The sequence below is a fragment of the Bos taurus genome, chromosome 10, assembly GCF_002263795.3.
Source record: "Bos taurus isolate L1 Dominette 01449 registration number 42190680 breed Hereford chromosome 10, ARS-UCD2.0, whole genome shotgun sequence".
NCBI lineage: Eukaryota > Metazoa > Chordata > Mammalia > Artiodactyla > Bovidae > Bos > Bos taurus.
In genome coordinates, this window is record NC_037337.1 from 88,928,325 (window position 1) to 88,955,188 (window position 26,864).

General features: G+C 45.2%; 1 protein-coding gene across 1 annotated transcript in view; it reads left to right on the plus strand.

The window, feature by feature from the left end:
* Positions 1–3,341: 3,341 nt before the first annotated feature.
* Positions 3,342–26,864, plus strand: part of ADCK1 (aarF domain containing kinase 1) — a 131,125-nt gene continuing 107,602 nt past the window's right edge. Inside the window, 3 exon segments of the mRNA NM_001076895.2 lie at positions 3,342–3,407; positions 19,601–19,746; positions 24,418–24,501. Of these exon segments, the coding sequence (NP_001070363.2) occupies positions 19,612–19,746; positions 24,418–24,501 (219 nt within the window). The 5' untranslated portion in view covers positions 3,342–3,407; positions 19,601–19,611.

A 26,864-nucleotide genomic window follows, 5' to 3' on the forward strand; every position in this document is an offset into this window, starting at 1 on the left:
GCACTTTATGTCCCTATCTGCTTTGGAGCTACCCACATTTATTTTTTAATTTTTCCTGTCTGTTCTTGTCTCCTTTATTGTTCCTTTTTGGGTTTATGCCTTTTCATTCCTTTCCTGTCATTTTCATGGGCCTTTAGGAAGACATGAATTTAAATGGGTATACCAAACATACCATGTTGAACTGGAAATTTGCTAAATTAAAATAAAATAAAATTTTTTTTTCTGGTCACACTGCACAGCTTGCAGGATCTTAGTTCCCTGACCAGGGAGGGAACTTGGGTCTTTGGCAGTGACAGCATGGAGTGCTAACCACTGGACCACCAGGAGATTCACAAACAACGAAATTTTAATTATAAAGCTTATATGCACACGCAAAACAAAAAATTATCAGCACATTCACTTTAAAAAAAATCAAATACTACAAAAGGGTACAGACTACACTGAAAGTACTCCAGTCTCACCTTCCCCATTCCCATTCCTTAGGGTTAGCTGCTAGCCTGCTTGTAACAATTTCATAGTTAAAGTTCAGTTAAAGTAATTGTTTTTAGTACATTTTCTCTCTGTAGTTTAAAAATTTCCATTTTAATTTAAATGTCTTTATGCCTTTTACTGTGTTCTGCATCTTTATGCTTTTTTAAAAAACTATTTTTGTTATTGCTATTTTATTTTTTGACCATCCTGCTCGGCATATGGGATCTTAGTCCCCTTAGACCCCAGAGATCAAACCTGCGCCCTCTGCATTGGAAGTGTGGTCTTAACCACTGGCCCACCAGGTAAGTCCCCATGCTTTTTTCTATGACTTTTCCTGCGCCTCGGCTGCTCCCTAACACCCTTGTCCTGGGGGACCCCTGTTAGCCTATCAGGTCTTAGTTTGCAAAACATTTCAAAATCGCTTGGCCAAAATTAATGTTTTCTCCTTTGTGTTCTTATACTACTTTGTTCATGACTCTATCTTAATGCTTCTGATACCATTTGGAAATTATTCATTTTCTTTTCTTAGCATCTATATATTGGTACTTCCCAGGCAGTCCCGTGGTTAAGATTCTGAACTCCCAATGCAAGGGACAGAGGTTTGATCCCTGGTCAGGGAACTAGATTCCATATTCCAAAAGGTGTGGCCAAAATATTTAAAAAACAAACAAAACAACACCTATACATTGCAAACTTGAGGTGGTGGGGGCTGTATCATGCACCTCTGTGTTACTGCTAGTTCTGTACTGTGGCTTTGTACTGCAAGTGTCTTCTCCCAAGTGGTCTTGTCTTTTTCTTCATGCCTTTTGATGAGGGAGTTCTTAACTTTCATGTCATCCACATTTACCAAAGTTTTCTATACCATTTGTGCCAATGTTATTTAGTAAACCCTTCCCTGAGATAGTAAGTAGGAAATTTTCCTTTATTTTCCTTCAGAAGTTCTGATTTTACTTTTTCCTTTTAAATTCTTTAATCTATTTAGAGTTAGATTTTGTGTTGGGTGTCCAACAGATAAGCAGTTGGTTCAGCTCAGGTACTGACTAATCTATCTTTCCCTATTGTTCTATTAATATAATGCCAGATCTGTCATATATCAAGATTTCACGTATGCCTGGATTGTTTCTGAGCTCTCCAGGCTGATTCATTTCCCCCCTCAGCCTATCCCTATACTAATATCCCATGGTCTTAATTTTTATCAGTTCAGTTCAGTTCAGTCGCTCAGTCGTGTCCGACTCTTTGTGACCCCATGAATTGCAGCACACCAGGCCTCCCTGTCCATCACCAACTCCTGGAGTTCACCCAAACTCATGTCCATCAAGTCAGTGATGCCATCCAGCCATCTCATCCTCTGTTGTCCCCTTCTCCTCCTGCCCCCAATCCCTCCCAGCATCAGAGTCTTTTCCAGTGAGTCAGTTCTTTGCATGAGGTGGCCAAAGTACTGGAGTTTCGGCTTTAGCATCATTCCTTCCAAAGAAATCCCAGGGCTGATCTCCTTCAGAAAGTACTGGTTGGATCTCCTTGCAGTCCAAGGGACTCTCAAGAGTCTTCTCCAAAAGCATCAATTCTTCGGCGCTCAGCCTTCTTCACAGTCCAACTCTCACATCCATACATGACTACTGGAAAAACCATAGCCATGACTAGACAGACCTCTATAGTTTCATACTAAATGTTGATATATAGAAGGATAGGTCCTTGAAACAGGAGCTGAAATAGGTCTCTACTTTTCAAGAGTGTTTAGGTAATGCTTTGTCCTTTGTTTTTCCACATAAATTTTAGCTTAGCTTGTAAACATCCACGGAAAATCCTGTTGGAAATTTATTAGAATTGCTTTGAACTGGTGGCTCAGAGGGTAAAGCCTCTGCCTGCAATGTGGCAGACCCAAGTTCGATCACTGGGTCAGGAAGATCCCCTGGAGAAGGAAATGGCAACCCACTCCAGTATTCTTGCCTGGAGAATCCCATGGATGGAGGAGCCTGGTAGGCTACAGTCCACGGGTCACAAAGAGCTGGACACGACTGAGCAATTTCACTTTCTTTCTTTGAATTGACAGATGAATCTTCCACCCCATCTCTACCCGACATGAAGTATTAATAATAGCTCAAGAGATGTTTGGAGAAGGCAATGGCACCCCACTCCAGTACTCTTGCCTGGAAAATCCCATGGGCGGAGGAGCCTGGTGGGCTGCAGTCCATGGGGTCACGAAGAGTCAGACACAACTGAGCGACTTCACTTTCACTTTTCACTTTCATGCACTGAAGAAGGAAATGGCAACCCACGCCAGTGTTCTTGCCTGGAGAATCCCAGGGACGGGGAGCCTGGTGGGCTGCCGTCTATGGGGTCGCAGAGTTGGACACGACTGAAGCGACTTAGAAGCAGCAGCAGCAGCAAGAGATGTTTGTAGAATGAATGAAGGTCTGATGATCATCTCCAAAGTACACCTTATAAACAAACATTCCATAAATAGAGGTCAATGAATGAATGGATGAGAGACAAAGATGACTAAGATGAATCAGCAACTGTGTAAAAATTTTCCTTGCCTGTTCGAATACCTTATTTTAAATACACAAAGCCACAACTCCATCCTCTTACTGAACATAAATTTATGACCAGTTTGGAAAGACTCTTGGAGATAATTTTTTTCAGGAAGGCTCGTGTCCGCAGCGCAGGCAAAGAAACAGGCTACCTGCTACCCGCAGGTCAAGTGTCTGCGACGCCTCGGCCTCCGGAGGAGGAGCTGTCCAGAGGGAGCGCGGTCTTTCTCCCGCCCCGGTCTCCGCGGCTGAGGGCACCAAAGAACTACAACTCCCGGCAGGCCGCGCAGCGCCCCGGCTTAACCAAGCGCAATCTGGGGGGTGGCGGCAAAGTTGCCCGCGAATCCCCGCCGCCCTGGTTGCGGCTGGAAGCCTAGCGCCGCGTCTTCCTGCTTCCCTACTCGGGTGAGTAGGGGCAGCCCCACTTCGGAGGCCGAAGCCGAGCCCGGGCCGCCAGGGGCCGCGGGAGCGCGGGGAAGCCGCAGTGGACGCGCCTCCGCCGGGGCCGCCGGTCGCGAGGGGACCCCGCGCGAGTGTCCTTGGCACCCGCGGGCCCGGCGCGCGGCCACGTGACTCGGGCGACTAGCAGGGGCCCCGCCTCCTCCGCGGCCACTCCTGCCGGCTCTCCGGTGGGCGGAAACGGGGCGCGGTCCCGTGTGTCCGGTGGAGCCGGCTGGAGGAAGGCAGCCGGTGGCTCACTCAGACCTCCTCGGGCCCTGTGGTCTGTGGCCTCCGAGGCGCAGGCGTCCCGGGGCCTGAGCGCGGTCTGGATCAGAAGCAAGAGCGCGCGGTTATCTCTGCCCTCCGTTGGGGCCCGCGGCGCCCAGCAGCTCTCCTTATCTGTAGCACTGGCTGGGGCTTCCCTGGTGGCTCAGATGGTAAAGAATCTTGTTCAGTTCAGTCGCTCAGTTGTGTCTGAATCCTTGCGACCCCATGGACTGCAGCACCGCCAGGCTCCCGGTCCATCGCCAACTCCCGGAGCTTACTCAAACTTATGTCCACTGAGTCGGTGATGCCATCCAAGCATCTCATTTTCTGTTGTCCCCTTAAGAATCTTATCTGTCTGAAATGCAGGAGTGCCAGGTTCGATCCCTGGGTAAATAAGATGCCCTGGAGAAGGGGGCATGGCAACCCTCTCCAGTACTTTTGCCTGGAGAGTTCCCATGGACAGAGGAGCCTGGTGGGCTACCGTCCATGGGGTCACAAAGAGTCGCACATGACTGAGTGACTTTTTCACTTTGCTGGGCTCTGAGCTTCCAGATTGCAAGGTAAACTTGTGCTGATGACAGCCGGTGTGTGGAGAGCTTCCTCTAGAAGATACCTACTGAGTACAGCTCTCTCCCCAGGATAAGTGACATTTACTTTGTACTGACTAGGAAGTCATTCGATTCAACAGATACTTATTGATCACCTCCGTGATTCTTGGCACTTGGTGTTCAGGAAATATTTGCAGAGTTGAAAGTGAGTTAGACTTTGTCTGTGCCTTCCCACCGGGGAAGGCAATGGCACCCCACTCCAGTACTCTTGCCTGGAAAATCCCATGGACGGAGGAGCCTGGTGGGCTGCAATCCATGGGGTTGCTATGAGTCCGGCTGGACTGAGCGATTTCACTTTCACTTTTCACTTTCATGCACTGAAGAAGGAAATGGCAACCCACTCCAGTGTTCTTGCCTGGAGTATCCCAGGGATGGGGGAGCCTGGTGGGCTGCCGTCTCTGGGGTCGCACAGAGTCGGACACGACTGAAGTGACTCAGCAGCAGCAGCAGCAGTGCCTTCCCACGTTTTCATTAAGCAGTAGTTCTCAAACTTCAGCGTGTATCAGAATCACCTGAAGGGCTTGGTACAACACAGAAACCTGGACCACATCCCCAGAGGTTCTGATTCAGTAGGTCTGGGGTTCCCAGATGAAAGCTCAGTGGTAGAAAAAGTCCTCCTGCCAATGCAGGAGATGCAGGTTCAATCCCTGAGACGGAAAGATTCCCTGGAGTGGGAAATGGCAATCCACTCCAGTATTCTTGCCTGGGAAATCCCATGGACAGAGGAGCCTGGAGAGCTACAGTCCATGGGGGTCACAAAGAGTCCGACATGAGTGAGCACTCACACACGCACAGTTCTACGGTGGGGAGCAAGTATTTGCATTTCTAACATTCTGTTCTGGGGATACACTTTTGTGTATCATTGTTCTGTAGGGAAAAAATCCTGTGAACTTAAAGCACCAGCTCTTCACTCCTGGACCTGGGCTTTTCTATGCTGGTGCCTGTTTAACTTTGGTAGTGATAGTGAGCATGTACGTATTACTTTGTTCGCTGTAACTTCCCCCACATTTTATACAGATTTTCATGTATAGGTCTACACGTGTCAGTTTTCCTGAGTTACATCGTATTTTATCTTGCTGTGTCTGCTTGGCCATTTCTCAGCAGCCCTCAGGATGTAAAATTTGACCTCTGCTGGTAGAGTTTACATTTTTTTTTTCCTTTCTGATATACACATTTTCTTCTCATACAAGGGACCTGTAAGATAAGAATAGTGCTTGGTTCAGGCATCTACCCCTCCCCCCCACGACTCACTGAATAAACTATTTCAGTTTAGCTATATGCATCAGAGGCGCTCAGCAAGCCCTGTTCTCATCCACCTTGTGTGCTCTTGTTTGGATCAGATAGGCTTGTATTCAAGTTCTGGCTGCATCACTTAGTAGCTTTCCATCCAGGTTTCTTACTTTTTCTAAAACTCATCTTCCTCTGTAGAATGAGGGTATAATAGGATGCACCCCAGAATGCAGTTGTGTGAGTTACATGAGATGTTTAAGCACACTGTTCTTCCTGAGTCCGCCTCTCTCTGGATGAAATAGTGGTAAATTCTACTCCTTGCCTGGGTGAGATTTATTTTTCCTGTCTACTCCAGGACTTTGGCATCAGTTGGGGATTCATCAGCATTGATTTGAGACATCAAGTCAATGGATGGTACCATCCCCTTGGCCGCTTTTTGTCTACATCAGTAACTAAACTTCCCTGAAAACCTGATCACTCTTTCCAAAGGTATTGTTGGGTCTTTTCCAGTCCTGGGAGCAGACCAAAAAAAATACTGCTCATCTGTGTAACAGTCTTTCTAGGAAATGGGAGGGGGTGCTGTGGTCACTTTATGGGATTAATGGGATTAGAGCCTTAAATTATTTCCTCTGTGGTCATTCTCACCTGTGCAACCAAATAGGATGCAGTGATTCTAGGCTTATTGTCCTGGAATATGGCTTGGGAAAGAAGCAGCAGATGGATGGTAGTTGAAAAGACCCAGCCCAGTGAACAGTAAGTGCTTGGTTCCCTATTTAGTTCGATACAGGGGATGGAATTGCATTTGACCATTAATTTATCAGACTCTGCTCTTGCCTCGTCTCATGACTTGCTGGTATGTTTCCTGTGGTCCAGCAAGATGGATACCATTCTCAACCTTGACTTGACAGTGACATAGCTCTCCTAAACATTTCATAGCCTGGAGTGGTGGCTTATAGTGATTTTTTTTTTTTTTTTGATTGATCTTGTGACATGCTGTTGATTTCTGGGGTGCCAAGTAGCGATGTCCCTGTGCCTAGCTCTGTTTGGGGTTGGTAGAGGGTCAGAAGTCATAGTGACTGATGTAGTTACTTGAGAATGGAGGTGAGAATGATGGTGATTGGAGGTCTGCATCTGGTGATCGGAGTCCCCGATCAGGAAGGTCTGAGGTCACGTACCATAAAGAGAAAGCGCTGAAGGGATTTCCCTTGTGTGTATATGTGTTAGTTGCTCAGGGGTGTCGGACTCTTGGCGATTCCATGGACTGTAGCCCACCAGGCTCCTCTGTCCTCTGTCTACTCTGCTGTTTACTAGCTGAGCCACCTGGGGGTAAATCCCTCACCCTTTCTGCTCCTTGATGTCCTCATTTATCCCTGGGGGTGGCAGTGGTATTTGTCTCACGTCACTGTGTGCTGAGGGGGATGTGTGGAACAGGTGTCCTCAGCCTCTGAGATCTAATGCCTGATGATCTGAGGTGGAGCTGCTGTAATAATAATAGAAATAAAGTGCACAATAAATGTAATGCATTAGAATCATCCCCAAACCATCCCCACCCCTCACCCTAGTCCATGGAAAAATCATCTTCCATGAAACCCATCCCTGGTCCCCCAAAGGTTGGGGACTGCTGGTGTGGAATAACTAATGAGATAATGAGTGCAGAGGGCTGTGTGAAGGTCAGTTATTACCAGTATTATTATCTAATTGTTAGGTTTTGGGGTCCAGTGTCCTCAGGCACTCCGCCTCTCACCCTCAACTGAAAGAAAAGAAGGACGTGATGGTATAAGAGACAACTCAGGTGAAAGTCAAAAAGGCAAGTAAATAGAACAGGGCAGGTGATTCATTAGCAAAAGGTTTAATAATGAAAGGTGTTTCTCATCGACAGACATATTTCATGGCTGACAGAGTCTTTTAAAATACCCCGAGGGAAGCAACTCATTTACATGTTAAAGACTCACTGACATGTTTTGAAAAACTCCAGCTCCAGTCTATTTAGACACAGTTGGGCTCCTATATCATCTATTTTATATTTTTCAATTTCCACCTCTTTTATTACTGAGGACATTTGCATGAAAGCTGAGACTTGGGAATTGTGTCTACTTCAGTGCTGATGTCCCATTCAGAGGTGGTCTCAAGGCCGGGGGAGGCCTGTCGCCTGGAGGGCCAGGCCTGGAGGGTGGTGCAACCTCAGGAAGATGGGCTTGGGGAGGGTGGGCTGGGAGCTGGGGCCGGGGATAACTGGGGGAGCATGGCAGCCCTGGGGTTGTGATTCTTACCTGGGGACCTGTGTTGTTACTGACTCAGTACAGGTCTCACAGGGTGTAGTTTATCCATCTCAGAAGGGCTCCAAATATGGGGTGGTTAGTTTTTATGGGCTGCTGCTGCTGCTGCTAAGTCGCTTCAGTCATGTGCGACCCCATAGACGGCAGCCCACCAGGATCCCCCGTCCCGGGAATTCTCAAGGCAAAAACACTGGAGTGGGTTGCCATTTCCTTCTCCTTTTATGGGCTAGGTAATTTCATAGGCTAATAAGTGGGAGGATTCATTCTATTTTGGGGAAGGGGTGGGGACCTCCAGAAATTGGAAATTCCCGCTCCCAACAGTCAGCCTCAGAACTGTCATGGCCCCTGTGGGTGTGTCATTTAACATGTGCTAATATATCACAATGAGCGTATAATGAGGCTCAAGGTCTGCTGGAAGTCAAGTCTTCTGCCATCTTGGGCCTAATTGGTTCTAACTAGTTTATGTCATTTCTTTATGTCAGTTCTAACTAGCTATGCCGTTCTTTTAAAGGGTGTGCCCTGCCCCCTTTGCTCCTGATTCACTTTGAGTGAGGTGGGCGCCATTGGAGAGTTAGAGCACAGGAATGCATAGTTGGACTTGAGTTTCCATGTTGAAGATAGACTGGAATATTTTCACTCTTTCATTCATTCAGTGTGCCGGGGTCCAGCCCTGGTGGATCCAGGGAATTCGAATCGGGGACGGCGTTGGCGAACTGGAAACAATAGTTTTAATTAAATATTAATTAGAGACATAAAGAGTAATAGAATAAGGATAGTTCAGTGAGAAAATTCAGTGGAGAAAAGAGGCTGAATAACTTGGTTTACGTGGAAAGCTAATAAAATTCCAAAATAAGGAATTTGCGTCACCTATGTAGGCCGCAGGCGTCCTCCCGTTCTCCCGAAGGAGAGGAGACGCTAAGGCCTCCCTGGTCAGATCTTAGAAGCCCAGGCAAAATTAGTAGGCTTGACGAGCCTCCCACGCCCCAGATGGGAATTCAGCCAGAAGGTGAGAGAAAGAATGACATGGGGAGACCAAGTTTCAGTGAACAAGGCCCGCACTTTATTTTCCAAAGTAGTTTTTATACCTTAAGTTGTGCATAGAGGATAATGGGGGAAGGTCAGCAGTCCTTGATCCTTATCGAAGCCAGGCTTTCAAACTTATCATATGCAAAAGTTTAGGTGATTTACACCATCTTCTGGCCAGGAGGCCTGTCAACATTTTAAGATCCTTTTTTCAAAAAACTTATTTTTCTCTAAAGGTGATTATTCTAAAGTCAGGTGCCACCCTCCGAAAGCATTAGATAAAGTTGCATTCCTATAGGGCAAAGTTGTGGTGTGCTATAACAAGAAAAGAATTAACTCAAGGGTCCAAGTTTACAAACATTAAAGCTACTACTTACATTCCTATACACCAATTATGTTAATCAATACACTGCCAGGGACACAGCAGGTAAGGGATGTGGAAACTTAGCAGCAAACATTGGCCCAACAAGTGAAAAACCCTTCACCAATACAATTTCTAATCAATCTTTTAACTGCTCAAAGGAATCTGTATTTAGACAGTTTAGAACACCTCATGCCTCTCACGGTTGGGAGGCTCTGAACAATCACATGTGGCCAGAAGAACCTATTCAGGCAGGCTAGAGGACTTCCAAAGGAGTTTGTAGGTTGAAACACTCTTGTCACGCCCAGAAACTTTATTAACTGGAGCTGTAAGTTAACTCTTTTTCATAGAGAGGTGGTGGGGGACAGCCCCCCATAAAGTCAGAGGTGTAGGTGAGAGCACAAAGCAGTAAAGGAGGCAGACTCTGGTTTTGGGGGTAGATGCTCGAGAATTTCCAGGGGGACTCCTGAGGCTTGATCCCGCATTTTCGTATGGCCGAGCCTCCTTCCTCATGACCTTTGCCACGGGCAGAGTTCCTCACGCTGGCTCCCAGCACAGTGGGTGTTCTTTTTTTTTTTTTTTTATTAGCAGGGTTACTTATTCATTTATTTATTTGTTAGTGAATTCTGCTCTTTGCATCTAGTGGAAAAGGCAGACATTGGACCAGATTATTAGATGTAAAAGCATTGCGCAATAAACCAGAGAGGAAGGAACAAGGAAGGCTGGAAGGTTGACTGATAAAAGGCTTCATAGAAGGTTAGTAGGGGATTGACTGTGGGAGATGAAGCTGCAAAGGTGGATGGGGATGAGAATGGGGTGGGTCTTGAATGCCTTACTAGAGAATTTGGACTTTTTGGTAGATAGTAGGGAGGTGAGACAGAATGTGGTCCACTGGAGAAGGGAATGGCAAACCACTTCAGTATTCTTGCCTTGAGAATCCCATGAACAGTATGAAAAGGCAAAATGATAGGGTAGTGAAAGAGGAACTCCCCAGGTCGGTAAGTGCCCAATATGCTACTGGAGATCAGTGGAGAAATAACTCCAGAAAGAATGAAGGGATGGAGCTAAAGCAAAAACAACACCCAGTTGTGGATGTGACTGGTGACAGAAGCAAGGTCCGATGCTGTAAAGAGCAATATTGCATCAGATCAGATCAGATCAGATTAGTTGCTCAGTCGTGTCTGACTCTTTGCGACCCCATGAATCACAGCACACCAGGCCTCCCTGTCCATCACCAACTCCTGGAGTTCACTCAGACTCACGTCCATCGAGTCAGTGATGCCATCCAGCCATCTCATCCTCTGTCGTCCCCTTCTCCTCTTGCCCCCAATCCCTCCCAGCATCAGAGTCTTTTCCAATGAGTCAACTCTTCGCATGAGGTGGCCAAAATACTGGAGTTTCAGCTTTAGCATCATTCCTTCCAAAGAAATCCCAGGGCTGATCTCCTTCAGAATGGACTGGTTGGATCTCCTTGCAGTCCAAGGGACTCTCAAGAGTCTTCTCCAAAAGCATCAATTCTTTGGTGCTTAGCCTTCTTCACAGTCCAACTCTCACATCCATACATGACCACTGGAAAAACCATAGCCTTGACTAGATGAACCTTTGTTGGCAAAGTAATGTCTCTGTTTTTCAATATGCTATCTAGGTTGGTCATAACTTTCCTTCCAAGGAGTAAGCGTCTTTTAATTGCATGGCTGCAGTCACCAACTGCAGAGATTCTGGAGCCCAGAAAAATAAAGTCTGACACTGTTTCCACTGTTTCCCCATCTATTTCCCATGAAGTGATTGGGACCGGATGCCATGATCTTAGTTTTCTGAATGTTGAGCTTTAAGCCAACTTTTTCACTCTCCACTTTCACTTTCATCAAGAGGCTTTTGAGTTCCTCTTCACTTTCTGCCATAAGGGTGGTGTCATCTGCATATCTGAGGTTATTGATATTTCTCCCAGCAATCTTGATTCCAGCTTGTGCTTCTTCCAACCCAGTGTTTCTCATGATGTACTCTGCATATAAGTTAAATAAGCAGGGTGACAATATACAGCCTTGATGTACTCCTTTTCCTATTTGGAACCAGTCTGTTGTTCCATGTCCAGTTCTAACTGTTGCTTCCTGACCTGCATACAAATTTCTCAAGAGGCAGATCAGGTGGTCTGGTATTCCCATCTCTTTCAGAATCTTCCACAGTTTATTGTGATCCACACAGTCAAAGGCTTTGGCATAGTCAATAAAGCAGAAATAGATGTTTTTCTGGAACTCTTGCTTTTTCCATGATCCAGCGGATGTTGGCAATTTGATCTCTGGTTCCTCTGCCTTTTCTAAAACCAGCTTGAACATCAGGAAGTTCATTGTTCACATATTGCTGAAGCCTGGCTTGGAGAATTTTGAGCATTACTTTACTAGCGTGTGAGATGAGTGCAATTGTGTGGTAGTTTGAGCATTCTTTGGCATTGCCTTTCTTTGGGATTGGAATGAACACTGACCTTTTCCAGTCCTGTGGCCACTGCTGAGTTTTCCAAATTTGCTGGCATATTGAGTGCAGCACTTTCACAGCATCATCTTTCAGGATTTGGAATAGCTCAACTAGAATTCTATCACCTCCACTAGCTTTGTTCATAGTGATGCTTTCTAAGGCCCGCTTGACTTCACATTCCAGGATGTCTGGCTCTAGGTGAGTGATCACACCATCGTGATTATCTGGGTCATGAAGATCTTTTTTGTACAGTTCTTCTGTGTATTCTTGCCACCTCTTCTTAATATCTTCTGCTTCTATTAGGTCCATACCATTTCTGTCCTTTATTGAGCCCATCTTTGCATGAACTGTTCCCTTGGTATCTCTGATTTTCTTGAAGAGATCCCTAGTCTTTCCCATTCTGTTGTTTTCCTCTATTTCTTTGCATTGATCATTGAGGAAGGCTTTCTTATCTCTTCTTGCTATTCTTTGGAACTCTGCATTCAGATGTTTATATCTTTCCTTTTCTCCTTTGCTTTTCACTTCTCTTCTTTTCACAGCTATTTGTAAGGCCTCCCCAGACAGCCATTTTGCTTTTTTGCATTTCTTTTCCATGGGCATGGTCTTGATCCCTGTCTCCTGTACAATGTCATGAACCTCATTCCATAGTTCATCAGGAATTCTATCTATCAGATCTAGGCCCTTAAATCTATTTCTCACTTCCACTGTATAATCATAAGGGATTTGATTTAGTTCATACCTGAATGGTCTAGTGGTTTTCCCTACTTTCTTCAATTTAAGTCTGAATTTGGCAATAAGGAGTTCATGGTCTGAGCCACAGTCAGCTCCTGGTCTTGTTTTTGCTGACTGTATAGAGCTTCTCCATCTTTGGCTGCAAACAATATAATCAATCTGATTTCAGTGTTGACCATCTGGTGATGTCCATGTATAGAGTCTTCTTTTGTGTTGTTGGAAGAGGGTGTTTGTTATGACCAGTGCATTTTCTTTGCAAAAGTCTATTAGTCTTTGCCCTGCTTCATTCTGTATTCCAAGGCCAAATTTGCCTGTTACTCCAGGTGTTTCTTGACTTCCTACTTTTGCATTCCAGTCCCCTATAATGAGAAGGACATCTTTTTTGGGTGTTAGTTCTAAACGGTCTTGTATGTCTTCATAGAACCATTCAACTTCAGCTTCTTCAGCATTACTGGTTGGGGCATAGACTTGGATTACTGTGATATTGAATGGTTTGCCTTGGAAACGAACAGAGATCATTCTGTCCTTTTTGAGATTGCATCCAAGTACTGCATTTTGGACTCTTTTGTTGACTGTGATGGCTACTCCATTTCTTCTGAGGGATTCCTGCCCGCAGTAGTAGATATAATGGTCATCTGAGTTAAATTCACCCATTCCAGTCCATTTCAGTTCGCTGATTCCTATAATGTCGACATTCACTCTTCTTGTCTCTTGTTTGACCACTTCCAATTTGCCTTGATTCATGGACCTGACATTCCAGGTTCCTATGCAATATTGCTCTTCATAGCATCGGACCTTGCTTCTATCACCAGTCACATCCACAGCTGGGTATTGTTTTTGCTTTGGCTCCATCACTTCATTCTTTCTGGACTTATTTCTCCACTGATCTCCAGTAGCATATTGGGCACCTACTGACCTGGGGAGTTTCTCTTTCAGTATCCTATCATTTTGCCTTTTCATACTGTTCATGGGATTCTCGAGGCAAGAATACTGAAGTGGTTTGCCATTCCCTTCTCCAGTGGACCACATTCTGTCAGATCTCTCCACCATGACCCGCCCGTCTTGGGTTGCCCCATGGGCATGGCTTAGTTTCATTGAGTTAGACAAGGCTGTGGTCCTAACGTGATTAGATTGACTAGTTTTCTGTGAGTATGGTTTCAGTGTGTTTGCCCTCTGATGCCCTCTTGCAACACCTACTGTCTTACTTGGGTTTCTCTTTCCTTGGGCGTGGGGCATCTCTTCACGGCTGCTCCAGCAAAGCACAGCCATTGCTCCTTACCTTGGATGAGGGGTATCTCCTCATTGCCGCCCTTCCTGACCTTCAACATGGGATAGCTCCTCTAGGCCCTCCTGCACCCGTGCAGCCACGGCTCCTTGGACGTGGGGTTGGTCCTCGCAGCCACCGCCCCTGGCCTCGGGCGTGGGTTGCTCCTCCCGCCTGCTGCCCCTGGCCTCGGGCTTAGGGGCATGGGGTAGCTCCTCCCGGCCACCGCCCCTAACTTCGGATGCGGTGTAACTCCTCTCATTGCTGCCCCTGACCTCGACGCTGGGTATCTCCTCTCAGCTGCCCCCCCTGACCTCGGACGCAGGGTAGCTCCTCTCCGCCGTTCCTGCGCCATCGCAGTCTGGTACTCTCTGCCTCTGCCCCTGACCTCGGACGTGGGGTAACTCCTCTTGGCCGCCTCCCTTCGGGCATGGGGTCCTCCTGACTTCCTCCCCTGACTTCAGACGTGGGGTGGCTCCTCTCAGCTGCGCTTAGCGCGCCGGTCGCAGCCGCCTGTGCTTAGCGCGCCGGTCGCAGCCGGCAACCTGCATAGGAACCTGGAATGTCAGGTCCATGAATCAAGGCAAATTGAAAGTAGTCAAACAGGAGATGGCGAGAGTGAACATTGACATTCTAGGAATCAGCGAACTAAAATGGACTGGAATGGGTGAATTTAACTCAGATGACCATTATATCTACTACTGTGGGCAGGAATCCCTTAGAAGAAACGGAGTAGCCATCATGGTCAACAAAAGAGTCCAAAATACAGTACTTGGATGCAATCTCAAAAATGACAGAATGATCTCTGTTCATTTCCAAGGCAAACCATTCAATATCACGGTAATCCAAGCCTATGCCCCAACCAGTAACGCTGAAGAAGCTGAATTTGAATGGTTCTATGAAGACTTACAAGACCTTTTAGAACTAACACCCAAAACAGATGTCCTTCTCATTATAGGGGACTGGAATGCAAAAGTAGAAAGTCAAGAAACACCTGGAGTAACAGGCAAATTTGGCCTTGAAATACGGAATGAAGCAGCGCAAAGACTAATAGACTTTTGCCAAGAGAATGCTCTGGTCATAGCAAACACCCTCTTCCAACAACACAAGAGAAGACTCTACACATGGACATCACCAGGTGGTCAACACCGAAATCAGATTGATTATATTGTTTACAGCCAAAGATGAAGAAGCTCTATACAGTCAGCAAAAGCAAGACCAGGAGCTGACTGTGGCTCTGATCATGAACTCCTTATTGCCAAATTCAGACTTAAATTGAAGAAAGTAGGGAAAACCACTAGACCATTCGGTATGACCTAAATCAAATCCCTTATGATTATACAGTGGAAGTGAGAAATGGATTTAAGGGCCTAGATCTGATAGATAGAGTGCCTGATGAACTATGGTCTGAGGTTCGTGACATTATACAGGAGACAGGGATCAAGACCATGCCCATGGAAAAGAAATGCAAAAAAGCAAAATGGCTGTTTGGGGAGGCCTTACAAATAGCTGTGAAAAGAAGAGAAGTGAAAAGCAAAGGAGAAAAGGAAAGATATAAACATCTGAATGCAGAGTTCCAAAGAATAGCAAGAAGAGATAAGAAAGCCTTCCTCAATGATCAATGCAAAGAAATAGAGGAAAACAACAGAATGGGAAAGACTAGGGATCTCTTCAAGAAAATCAGAGATACCAAGGGAACAGTTCATGCAAAGATGGGCTCAATAAAGGACAGAAATGGTATGGACCTAACAGAAGCAGAAGATATTAAGAAGAGGTGGCAAGAATACACAGAAGAACTGTACAAAAAAGATCTTCATGACCCAGATAATCACGATGGTGTGATCACTCACCTAGAGCCAGACATCCTAGAATGTAAAGTCAAGTCGGCCTTAGAAAGCATCACTATGAACAAAGTTAGTGGAGGTGATGGAATTCCAGTTGAGCTATTCCAAATCCTGAAAGATGATGCTGTGAAAGTGCTGCACTCAATATGCCAGCAAGTTGGAAAGCTCAGCAGTGGCCACAAGACTGTGACAGGTCAGTGTTCATTCCAATCCCAAAGAAAGGCAATGCCAAAGAATGTTCAAGCTACTGCACAATTTCACTCATTTCACATGCTAGCAAAGTAATGCTCAAAATTTTCCAAGCCAGGCTTCAACAGTATGTGAACCAGGAGCTTCCAGATGTTCAAGCTGGGTTTAGAAAAGGCAGAGGAACCAAAGATCAAATTGCCAACATCCGTTGGATCATAGAAAAAGCAAGAGAATTCAAGAAAAATATCTACTTCTGTTGCATTGACTATGCTAAAGCCTTTGACTGTGGATCACAACAACTGTGAAAAATTCTTCAAGAGATAGGAACACCAGACCACCTTACCTGCCTCCTGAGAAATCTGTGTGCAGGTCAAGAAGCAACAGTTAGAACCAAACATGGAACAGCAGACTGGTTCCAAACTGAGAAAGGAGTACGTCAAGGCTGTATATTGTCACCCTGCTTATATAACTTATATACAGAGTACATCACGCGAAATGCCAGGGTAGATGAAGCACAAGCTGGAATCAAGATTGCCAGGAGAAATATCAATAACCTCATATGCAGATGACACCACTATTTCGGCAGAAAGTGAAGAGGAACTAAAGAGCCTCTTGATGAAAGTGAAAGAGGAGAGTGAAAAAGCTGACTTAAAACTCAACATTCAAAAAATGAAATCAGGGCATCTGGTCTCATCACTTCTTGGCAAATAGGTGAGAAAACAGTGGAAACAGTGAGAGACTATTTTCTTGGGCTCCAAAATCACTGCGGATGATGACTACAGCCATGAAATTAAAAGATGCTTGCTCCTTGGAAGAAAAGCTGTGACAAACCTAGACAGCATATTAAAAAGCAGAGATACTACTTTGCCCACAAAGGTCTATGTAGTCAAAGCTATTTCCAGCTGAAGTAGCTCAGCTGGAATTCCAATACCTCCACTAGCTTCGTGGTCATGTATAGATGTGATAGTTGGACCATAAAGAAGAACTTATACTTTTGAACTGTGGTGTTGGAGAAGACTCTTGGGAGTCCCTTGTACTGCAAGGAGATCAAACCAGTGAATCCTGAACGAAATCAACCCTGAATATTTATTAGAACGACTGATGCTGAAGCTGAAACTCCAATACTTTCGCCACCTGATTCAAAGAGCTGACTCATTAGAAAAGACCCTGACGGTGGGAAAGATTGAAGGAGGAAAAGGGGATGACAGGGAATGAGATGGTTGGGTGGCATCACTGACTCTATGGAAATGAGTTTGAGCAAGCTCCAGGAGATGGTGATGGACAGGGAATTCTGGCTTGCTGCAGCCCATGGGGTCACAAAGAGTCGGACAGGACTGAACAACAACAACAGGGATGGGGTAAAGGGGACACTGCAAGATGGTTTAATTTATTCTTTTTATCTACAAAGCCCTTACTTGCAGAGTTAGGAACTGATCCCAGGAGTTGGGCCAGAACATTTGTGTTTAGTGAAAGAAATGAGTTTCTTAAATTATCCCTTTAAAAATAATTGCTTGCAGTCATCCTCCTGGGGTGAATGCAGTCATCTGGGGTGTGAATGGGTAGGATAAACTTGGAAGGCTTGTTTTGGGGGCATGGTTTCACTGATGAATTTGAACACACGAAGCCTCTATTAAAAATGAAATATTAACAAGAATGGGTCTCAAACTTTGCAGAAAAATAGCCCATTATGTTTCCTATTAAAATGCAGATTCCCAAGTCCTACACCCAGTGTTGATTTAGCGGGCCAAAGAGTGGGCTTCAGAAATCTTCATTTTTTTTTTTTACTGTTACATCATTATCATTATTAATTTTTATTGAAATATAGTTGGTTTACAGTGTTTCAGGTGTATAGCTAAGTGATTTATTTTAAGCATATTTTTGTTTTTCAGATTCTTTTTCCATTATACATTATTATAAGATACTGAATATAGTCCCCTGTGCTATGCAGTAGGTCGTGTTGTTTACTTTATACACAGTAGTGTGTCTCTGTTAATCTCAAATTCCCAATTTAGCCCTTCCCAACCCGTTCCCCTTTTGGTAATCATAAGTTTGTTTTCTGGGTCTGCGAGTCTAGCAGAAATCTGCATTTTTGAAATGGCACCCAGATTGATATTTTTTGCAAGTGTTCTTCTAACCACACTTTAGAAATGTTGGCTAGGAAAAGAAGACTGCAGAGGGAAAAACAATGGGATTATAAAAAGAACTGGGTCCCAAAAAGTCAAGAAAGGAGAGAAAAAGACACAGAACAGGTAGGAAAATAGAAAGCACAGAAGATGGTAAAATTAAGTCAGAATACATAAGTGACTATATTACATGCAAACAGACAAAACCCACTATATACTATTTAGAGAGATAGTATAGAGTGTAAGTTGAAAGTAAAAGAATGGAAAAAAGCTGTCCCTGTGGATACGTTAAAAAAAATCTGTGACTATATTATAAGGCATGAGTCAAAACTGACTTTAAAGAAAGCAGAGACAGGCTATTTACAGCAATTGTCTCCATATGGAGGGGAATCAGAGGCACAGATCAGGGAGGGGATGGTCATAGACAGTCCAGCGCAGAAACACACAGGGTGATGACCTAAATTTTCCTGCTGCAAGGAAATTTCCCCCTCCAAGTCTGTGCCGGATTTGTACTTGTGGGTGGCTTGGTGGTGGCACTTCTCCTGGGTGGGTCTTCTTCACTGGCAGCTGCAGCTGTGGTCCAGGATGTTAGATGGAATATTTCTCGGAATTGAAGGGGAAGCTGCCCGTTGGGTGCAGTGGCCTCAAAGACTGTGCAGCCACTTGGTGGACTGAGCAGTACAAGTAGGGTGGGAAAGTATCAGAGAGCTGGTAGCCCACTTGGTTCAGCTGAGCGGAACTGTGAGTTTGGTTAATCGGAGCATATCTGCAAGAGGACCTTGAGCCGTAAAGCAGCCTATGGGATTGGGAGTGGATGAAGTAATAACAGCCATGGTGTTGTCTTTCAAGGAGCTTACAGTCTAGAAAAGGGGCTGTCTATATTCTATCCAAAAGAAATAGTTTGAAAATCGATCTGATGTGGAGGGCTTACCTGGCAGCTTCTGAGCACCTGTCGTTTTGGCTGTGGCCCCTTCCAACCTGGGCCGAGAGGGCTGACAATGCCTGTGCGAGCTTACTGGTATAATAATAGCTTTCAGGTAACAGAAGTTACCATGCTCTCGCTTCTCTTATCAAAAGCAGCATGCTTGACTACATATTCGTCATCCTTTCTCTTATCCACTTTGATTTTCTTTTCAGCACTGATTCCCTGCTGTTCTTCTAGTACATACCTTATGATCTGTCACCCCCTCTAGAGCGTTAAGAACTTTGTTTTCTTTGCTGTCTCCCTAGTGCCTAGTGCAGTGCCTGGTACTGTGAAAGGAAGAAGGGCTTTGAGCATTGACTTGTGCTGGATACTGTGCTCAGCATTTCATACACGTGATCTCATTTTATCCCAACTACTATTATTTTTGAAATTTATTTTTTAGTTTATATTATTTTGGCTGCACTAGGTCTTCGTCACAGCGCATGAGCTTTCTCTCATTGCGGCGTGTGGGCTCAGTAGTTGGGGCTCTAGATCACAGGCTTGGTGGTTGTGGCACATGGGCTTTAGCTGCTCCTCAGAATGTGGCATCTTCCGGGACTGGGGATCGAACCCTTGTTCCCTGCATTGGCAGGCAGATTCTTAACCACTGGACAACCAGGGAAGTGCTTCCCCAGCAACATTTGAGGTAGGTATCATCACGTTTTGCAAATGAGGCAATGTGGATGCAGTGAGGTTGAGAAAATGACCCCAAAATCATACAGTCTATTAAGTGGCAGAGCCCCGATTTGAATTTGGCTCCGTATGAAACCCTTTAACTGCTCCCCTTGCTCTGCTTTCCCGCTGCAGGGTCTGGGGACATGGCCAGAAGGGCTCTCAAGCTCGCCTCGTGGACCAGCGTGGCTCTCGCTGCCTCTGGCATCTGCCTCTACAGCAACAAGTACTTGGACCCCAACGACTTTGGTGCTGTCAGGGTGGGCCGAGCAGTGGCCACGGTAGGTTCTTCTCCTTTCGGGAGGGGCAGAGGAGCCGCAGCACTGCTTGCAGATGTTCATGCATATAGCCGATGGACTCACCAGTCACACTCATCGGCGATACACGTGTTCCGTGACCTGTGTGAAGCTCCCACTACACAGTTGCACTGTCATGGAGGTGCACCGCCCCCCTCCACCGCCCTGTGCCCCTGTTCACACAACCTCTGCCATCCTGAAGTTAAACATACAGTGGGATTGCCTGGGGTCTCTGTTCTGGAAACGTTACCTTTGCAGAACCTTCAGTATCTTATTTTAGGGACCGACTCATCAGGCGGTCTCCTTAGCAAACACACAGGGAAAGAGGCGTTTGCAGCTTTGATTAAATCCTAGCCGAAAACTTGGTCTGCCTCCAGTGGGCTCCTGGGAACAGTTCATGACGGACGCTGGGCTCACACTCAGAGTATCGGGGCCTGAAAGAACTTTGGGGATGTGCCCCAAGCCCCAGACTAAGAGAAGCTGAGCTGAATATTTGACTGTTAGAGGTTTTCTCCAGTGGCTCAGCTACATGTTCTGGTGTGATGGTGCCCTCTGTACCTCTGTTGAAGGCGGCTCCTCCAGAGAGCGCTGTGTAATTGCTCCGTGGTGGGCAGGTGGCCACATGCTTCACGCCTTCTCTCCTTCTTGGTCTGCTGCAGGATGAGCTCATGCATTCCTCCCCTTGGTGTAGATATATACTCCGAAGCACAATCTGTCTGGTCGTTTCTTTTAATACTCAGCATTGTCCTGTCTTCTCCCCAGCCTGGTTCAGACATGGGGCCTGCTCCTCAAGGTAAACTGGAACTTACCATAGCTCACGATAAGCAAATAGATACATAGACCATGGAATATGCAACGATTCCCATGTGCTTGCTAGGGGCCCTTTCTGAGCCCAGCATTGTCTTATAGGCTTCAGGGGTAGAAACGAACTGTCTTGAAAGAGCTTTTGACTGAGGAGTGTCCACACCTGGATGGGTCAGAAAAACAGTCTAAAGCCCAGGATTGTGTCAAGCTGTGGAGAAGGCAATGGCACCCCACTCCAGTACTCTTGCCTGGAAAATCCGATGGACAGAGGAGCCTGGTAGGCTGCAGTCCATGGGATCGCTAAGAGTCGGACATGACTGAGCGAATTCCCTTTCACTTTTCACTTTCATGCATTGGAGAAGGAAATGGCAACCCACTCCAGTGGTCTTGCCTGGAGAATCCCAGGGACAGAGGAGCCTGGTAGGAGGCTGTCTGTGGGGTCGCACAGAGTTGGACACGACTGAAGCAACTTAGCAATAGCAGTAGCAGTGTCAACCTGCGTGACTCAGGTGACGGCTGCTGTGGGACCTCAGACACAGGAGTGAGTCCTGTGGGCTGGGAGTCAGGATGCGTGTCTTAGGGGCAGCGGGGTTGGATGGAACCTTAGGAATTTGCATAGTTAGAGAGGAGGGATGAAGGTATAAGTCAGTGCTATATAAACCAGCCACTGGGTTGTACATTCTTTTCTTCTTTAAATAAGTGCTTTATTTGGGGGTCATTTTAGGTTTATAGAAAAGTTGGAAAGATAGTACAGAGTGCCCATATGCCCTTCATCCAATTTCCCCTAATATTAAAATCTTACATGACCATGATACATTTATGAAAACTAAGAAAGTAACATTGGTACCTTGCTATTTGCTAAACTCCAGGTTCTATTCGGATTTGATCAGTTTTATTCTGTTTCTGTTTCTGGATCTACTCCAGGATATCACATTGCATTTAGGGCACTTGAGTTTTGTTTTTGTTTGGCTTAGTTTTTTTTTCTTTTGAAATTTTTATTGAGGTTATTGTAGATTCACTGGGCTGTATATTCTTTAAAGATCCAGGCTCTGGTCTTTTTTTTGGGGGGAGGGGGAGTGATATTTTAAAAATCCTCTTATTGAAATATGGTTGCTGTATGATATTATATAAGTTACAGGTGCACAATATTGTGATTCACAGGTTTTAAAGGCTATGCTTCATTTATAGTTATTTAAAATGTTGGCTATATTCCTCATGTTGTACAATATATCCTTGTAGCTTATTTTATACCTAATAGTTTGTACCTGTTAATCCCCTTCCTCAATTCTGCCCTTCCCTATTTCCCTCTCCCCACTGCTATTGTTTGGTCACCAAGTTGTGTCCCGCTCTTTGCAGTCCCGTGGACTGCAGGACACCAGGCTTCCCTTTCCTTCACTATCTCCCAGAGTTTGCTCAACCTCATGCCCGTTGAATTGGGGATGCCATCCAACCATCTCATCCTCTATCGTCCCCTTCTCCTCCTGCCCTCAATATTTCCTGCATCAGAGTTTTTTTCCAATGAATTAGCTCTTTGCATCAGGTGGCCCAAGTGTTGGAGCTTCAGCATCAGTCCTTCCAATGAATATTCAGGACTTGTTTCCTTTAGGATGGACTGGTTGGATCTCCTTGTAGTCCAAGGGACTCTCAAGAGTGTTCTTCAACACTGGTGCTCAGCCTTCTTTGTGGTCCAGTTCTCACCCCTGTCCATGACTACTGGAAAAACCATAGCTTTGACTAGATGGACCTTTGTTGGCAAAGTAATGTATCTCTACCTTTTAATATGTCTAGGTTGGTCATAGCTTTTCTTCCAAGAAGGAAGCGTCTTTTAATTTCATGGCTGCAGTCACCATTTGCAGTGATTTTGGAGCCCCCCAAAAATAAAATCTAGGGCTCCAAAAAAATTGCTTCCTTTTTTTCCCTTTCTATTTGCCATGAAGTGAGGGGACCAGATGTCATGATCTTCAATTTTTGAATGTTGAGTTTTAAGCCAACTTTTTCATTCTCCTCTTTGACCCTCATCAAGAGGCTCTTTAGTTCCTCTTCACTTTCTGCCATTAGAGTGGTATCATCTGCATAGCTGAGGTTGTTGATATTTCTCCTTTCAATCTTGTTTCCAGTTTGGGATTCATCTAGCCCAGCATTTCGCATGATGTACTCTGCATAGAAATTAAATTAACAGGGTGACAATATACAGCCTTGACATACTCCTTTCCCAATTTTGAACCGATCCATTGTTCCATGTCTGGTTCTAACTATTGCTTCTTGACCTGCATAAGGGGTCTCAGGAGACAATAAAGTGGTCTGGTATTCCATCTCTTTAAGAATTTTCCACAGTTTGTTGTGACCCACACAGTCAAAGGCTTTCGCATAGTCAGTGAAACAGAAATAGATGTTTTTCTGAAATTACCTTGCTTTCTCTATGATCCAATGGATGTTGGCAATTTGACCTCTGGTTCTTCTACCTTTTCTAAATCCAGCTTGTATATCTGGAAGTTCTCTGTTCATGTACTGCTAAAGTCTAGCTTGAAGGGTTTTGAGCATTACTGTGTGATCATGTGAAATGAGCACAATTGTATGATAGTTTGAGCATTCTTTGGCATTGCTGTTCTTTGGGATTGAAATGAAAACTTCGCTTTTCCAGTCCTGTGGCCACTGCTGAGTTTTCCAAAGTTTCTGGCATATTGAGTGCAGCACTTTGACAACATCATCTTTTAGTATTTGAAATAGCTCAGTCGGAATTCCATCATCTCCACTAGCTTTGTTCATAGTAATGCTTCTGAAGGCCCACTTGATTTCACACTCCAGTATGTCTGGCTCTAGGTGAGTGACCACACCATCAAGTTTGTTCTCTATATCTGTGAGTCTGCTTCTTTTTTTATATTCTCTAGCTTGTTGTATTTTTTAGATTCCACATTTAAGTGATATCATTTGATTCCACATTTAAGTGATATCATTGACTATTTGTCTTTCTCTGTCTGACTTATTTCACTGAGCATAACGCAGGGCTCTGGTCTTAATTATCCTTGTGGACCACTCAGGCCACGTCTTGCTAGTGGTTGGTATTCAGTAAGTATATATGGATGGAATGAAACTTTGGGAGTGTAGACAAAGGAATGGATTTGGGAATATAGACAAAGGACTCTTCTTAATACCAGCCTTGTTAAGCCCCTTAATTTCTAAGGGCCTCAGTTGCTAAATTCTAAAAAGGAAGGTTTGGGCTCAGCAACCCTCAAGGCTCCTCTGTACCTGAGATCCCTGGGAGCCTGTAACTTTCTGATTCATCAAACATAAGGGAACCTCTTATGGAGTTTTGACCAAGGGACCTAGATTTAAAACTTATGCTGTTAGAGCAAACATAAATATGAAATGGTGTTTATTTGTGATACAGAGAGATGGGATAAGTTTATCCAACAGCATTCATCTAACTAGTATTTGTTGAGCACTCACCTGTGCGCTTGGCACTGTGAAAGATGGCGGGGATACGATGATGAATAGGAAGGATATGCCTTTGTGCTTATAGAGCTTAATTTCTAGTGAAGTGGAGACTGTCCATATACAAGGAAACCAATGAGCAAGGCAACCTTGGATGGCGGTTTGTCATGATAAATAATTGGGAGTTCCCAGTGGGTGGGGGTCTCTTTAGATTGAGGGTCTGTGCAGGGGTGGTATTTGTGCAGAGCCTTGACTGATAGGGAGAAACCAGCTAGACCAAAATCTGGGGGCAGGGGCTCTACAAGATAGGATTGCTTCTCTGGACATGCCACCTGTGTCAGGGGACTGTAGATGTGGGCCTTGGATAGTGGAGTAATATTTGATGTCTGGTGCTAAGCCTTCCTTTTTCTTGGTTCACAGACAGCTGTGATCAGTTATGACTATCTTACATCCCTGAGGAGTGTCCCCTATGGCTCAGAGGAATACCTGCAGCTTCGATCCAAGGTAAGGACCCGTGGGACCCATCTGAGCCAGGCCAGATAAGTCCAGAGATGACTGCAAAGCCAGCAAGCTTCTGGCGTGCAGCTGGAGGTGGGCAGGGGACGGGGTGGGGATTGAGGCAGGTGGCTTGGGAGGAAGGAGGGGAGCTGTTTTAACGCCCAGGGGGTGGGCTGCCAGGCTGCCATGAGGCTGGACCCCCTGGTTCTAAGGTTATAAATCTAAAAGGTGCTGTTGGGGAGGCCGGTGTGTGTTCCCGGGGAATGCAAGTGTCTGCGATGACTCAGGAGGGCAGAAGGCAGGCTGTCCCTGATAACTCAGCTGGCTTTCAAACTGCCTCGTCAGGCAAAACTGAGGTTAATTGCTTTCCTGTCCTCTGAAGGCTACCCCTGCTCTAGGCCTCTGAGTGGCGCTGTCGACCACACACTCCGGTCTCATTTGGAAAACGGTAGTTGATTTTGGTGCTCTGCCTACATGTCCCAGAAAGTTAGGGGATTAAGCAAGAGGGCACTTGTGTGGGATGTAAGTTGAGTTTGGGGTCAAGTAGAGATATCTTTGGGCTTCCCAGGAGGCACAGTGGTAAAGAATCCTCCTACCAATGCAGGAGACACAAGAGATGCAGGTTGGATCCCTGGGTCGCAAAGATCCCCTGCAAGAGGAAATGGCAACCCACTCCAGTATTCTCGCCTGGAGAATCCCATGAACAGAGGAGCCTAGTGGATCAGAGTCTAGAGAGTTGCAGAGTCAGATATGACTGAGCAACTGAGCACGATAGATACCTTCGGTTCTTCCAGAGAGAGGTGTGTGAAGGTGTGTGATAGATCTGTGTATCTTGGCTCAGCCTGGAAGGCCCTCTGCCCCTTAGAAAATTCCTCATTATCCTTCGGGACTCAGCACAGACACCTTGCCTCTGTGATGCTTTCCTCCTTAGTCATCCTAGCTGGCTGGAATAATTACTTTTAAAATTTTTATTTAAACTTTTCATTATGAAAATTTCAACCATCCAAAAGGGTAGAGTAGTATGAACCCCTGTGGAACTGTTAATCCAGCTTCAGGAATTGTCAGCATTTTGCCAGTCTTGTTTTATCTGCTGTCCCCTTTATTAATTCCTTCATTTACTTCATTCATTACTATTTTTTGCTGAAATACTTAAAAGCAAATCTCCAGCATCATATTATTTGTAAAAACTTCAGTGTCTATCTGTAATAGATAAGGACCTTAAAAAACACCTTAACTATAGGAACATGATGATTCAGTCACTCAGTTGTGTCTGACTCTTTGTGACCCCATGGACTGTAGCATGCCAGGCCTCCCTGTCCATCACCAACTCCTGGAGGCTACTAGAACTCATGTCCATTGAGTTGGTGATTCCATCTAACCATCTCATCCTCGGTCGTCCCCTTCTCCTTCTACCTTCAATCTTTCCCAGCACCAGAATCTTTTCCAGTGAGTCAGCTCTTCACATCAAGTGGCCAAAGTATTGGAGTTTCAGCTTCAGCATCAGTCCTTCCAGTGAATATTCAAGACTGATTTCCTTTAGGATGGACTGGGTGGATCTCCTTGCTGTCCAAGGGACTCTCAAGAGTTTTCTTCAACACCACAGTTCAAAAGCATTAATTCTTTGGTGCTCAGCTTTCATCATACCTAACAAAATTGATGATAATTTTTTAATACCTCTAATAGCTAGTCTATATTCAAATCGTCCTCGTTGTCCCCCCAAATTTTTTTTTTAAGTTGATTAAACCTGTATCCACCCAAAGTGAATATATTACATTTGATTGATGTTTTCTATATGTTTTCAAGTCCATAATATGTTCCCTCCCTCCTTTTCTGAGAAACTATTTGCTTGTTGAAGAAGCCAGATCATTTATCCTGAGAAATTTCCCACATTCAATATTTGGCTGATTGCATCCTCAAAGTGTCGTTAAATGGGAAGTAAATTCAGTGGTACACAATTCAAAATATATAATATTTGAACATACAAAATGATCCTCCTCTCCCCGTTTCTCAGGTACCCAGTTTTCCTGCCTGGAGGTGATCATTGCTTCCTGGATATCTTTCCAGAGATATCTTCCTATTTGGATTTAATCACTCTATCTTTGTTTCTGTATACACGATAGGTGGTTATGTGTCTTTCTCTCTCTTTAGACCATAAATTCCTTTAGATCAGGGACTGGGTCTTTCTTTTTTTTTGCAGCTTCTACCTCTATCCGTGAGGCCTGAAACTGAGTTAACATCTGTTTCAACACCAGGCTGTAACCTGCTAGCTCCCTGCCTTGGGAGACACCCCAGAAAGAGTAAGGTTTGTAGACAGAAGACCTGAGCTTGTGCTTTAAGAAGGTCTTTCAACCTTTTGGAGTGCCATGTTC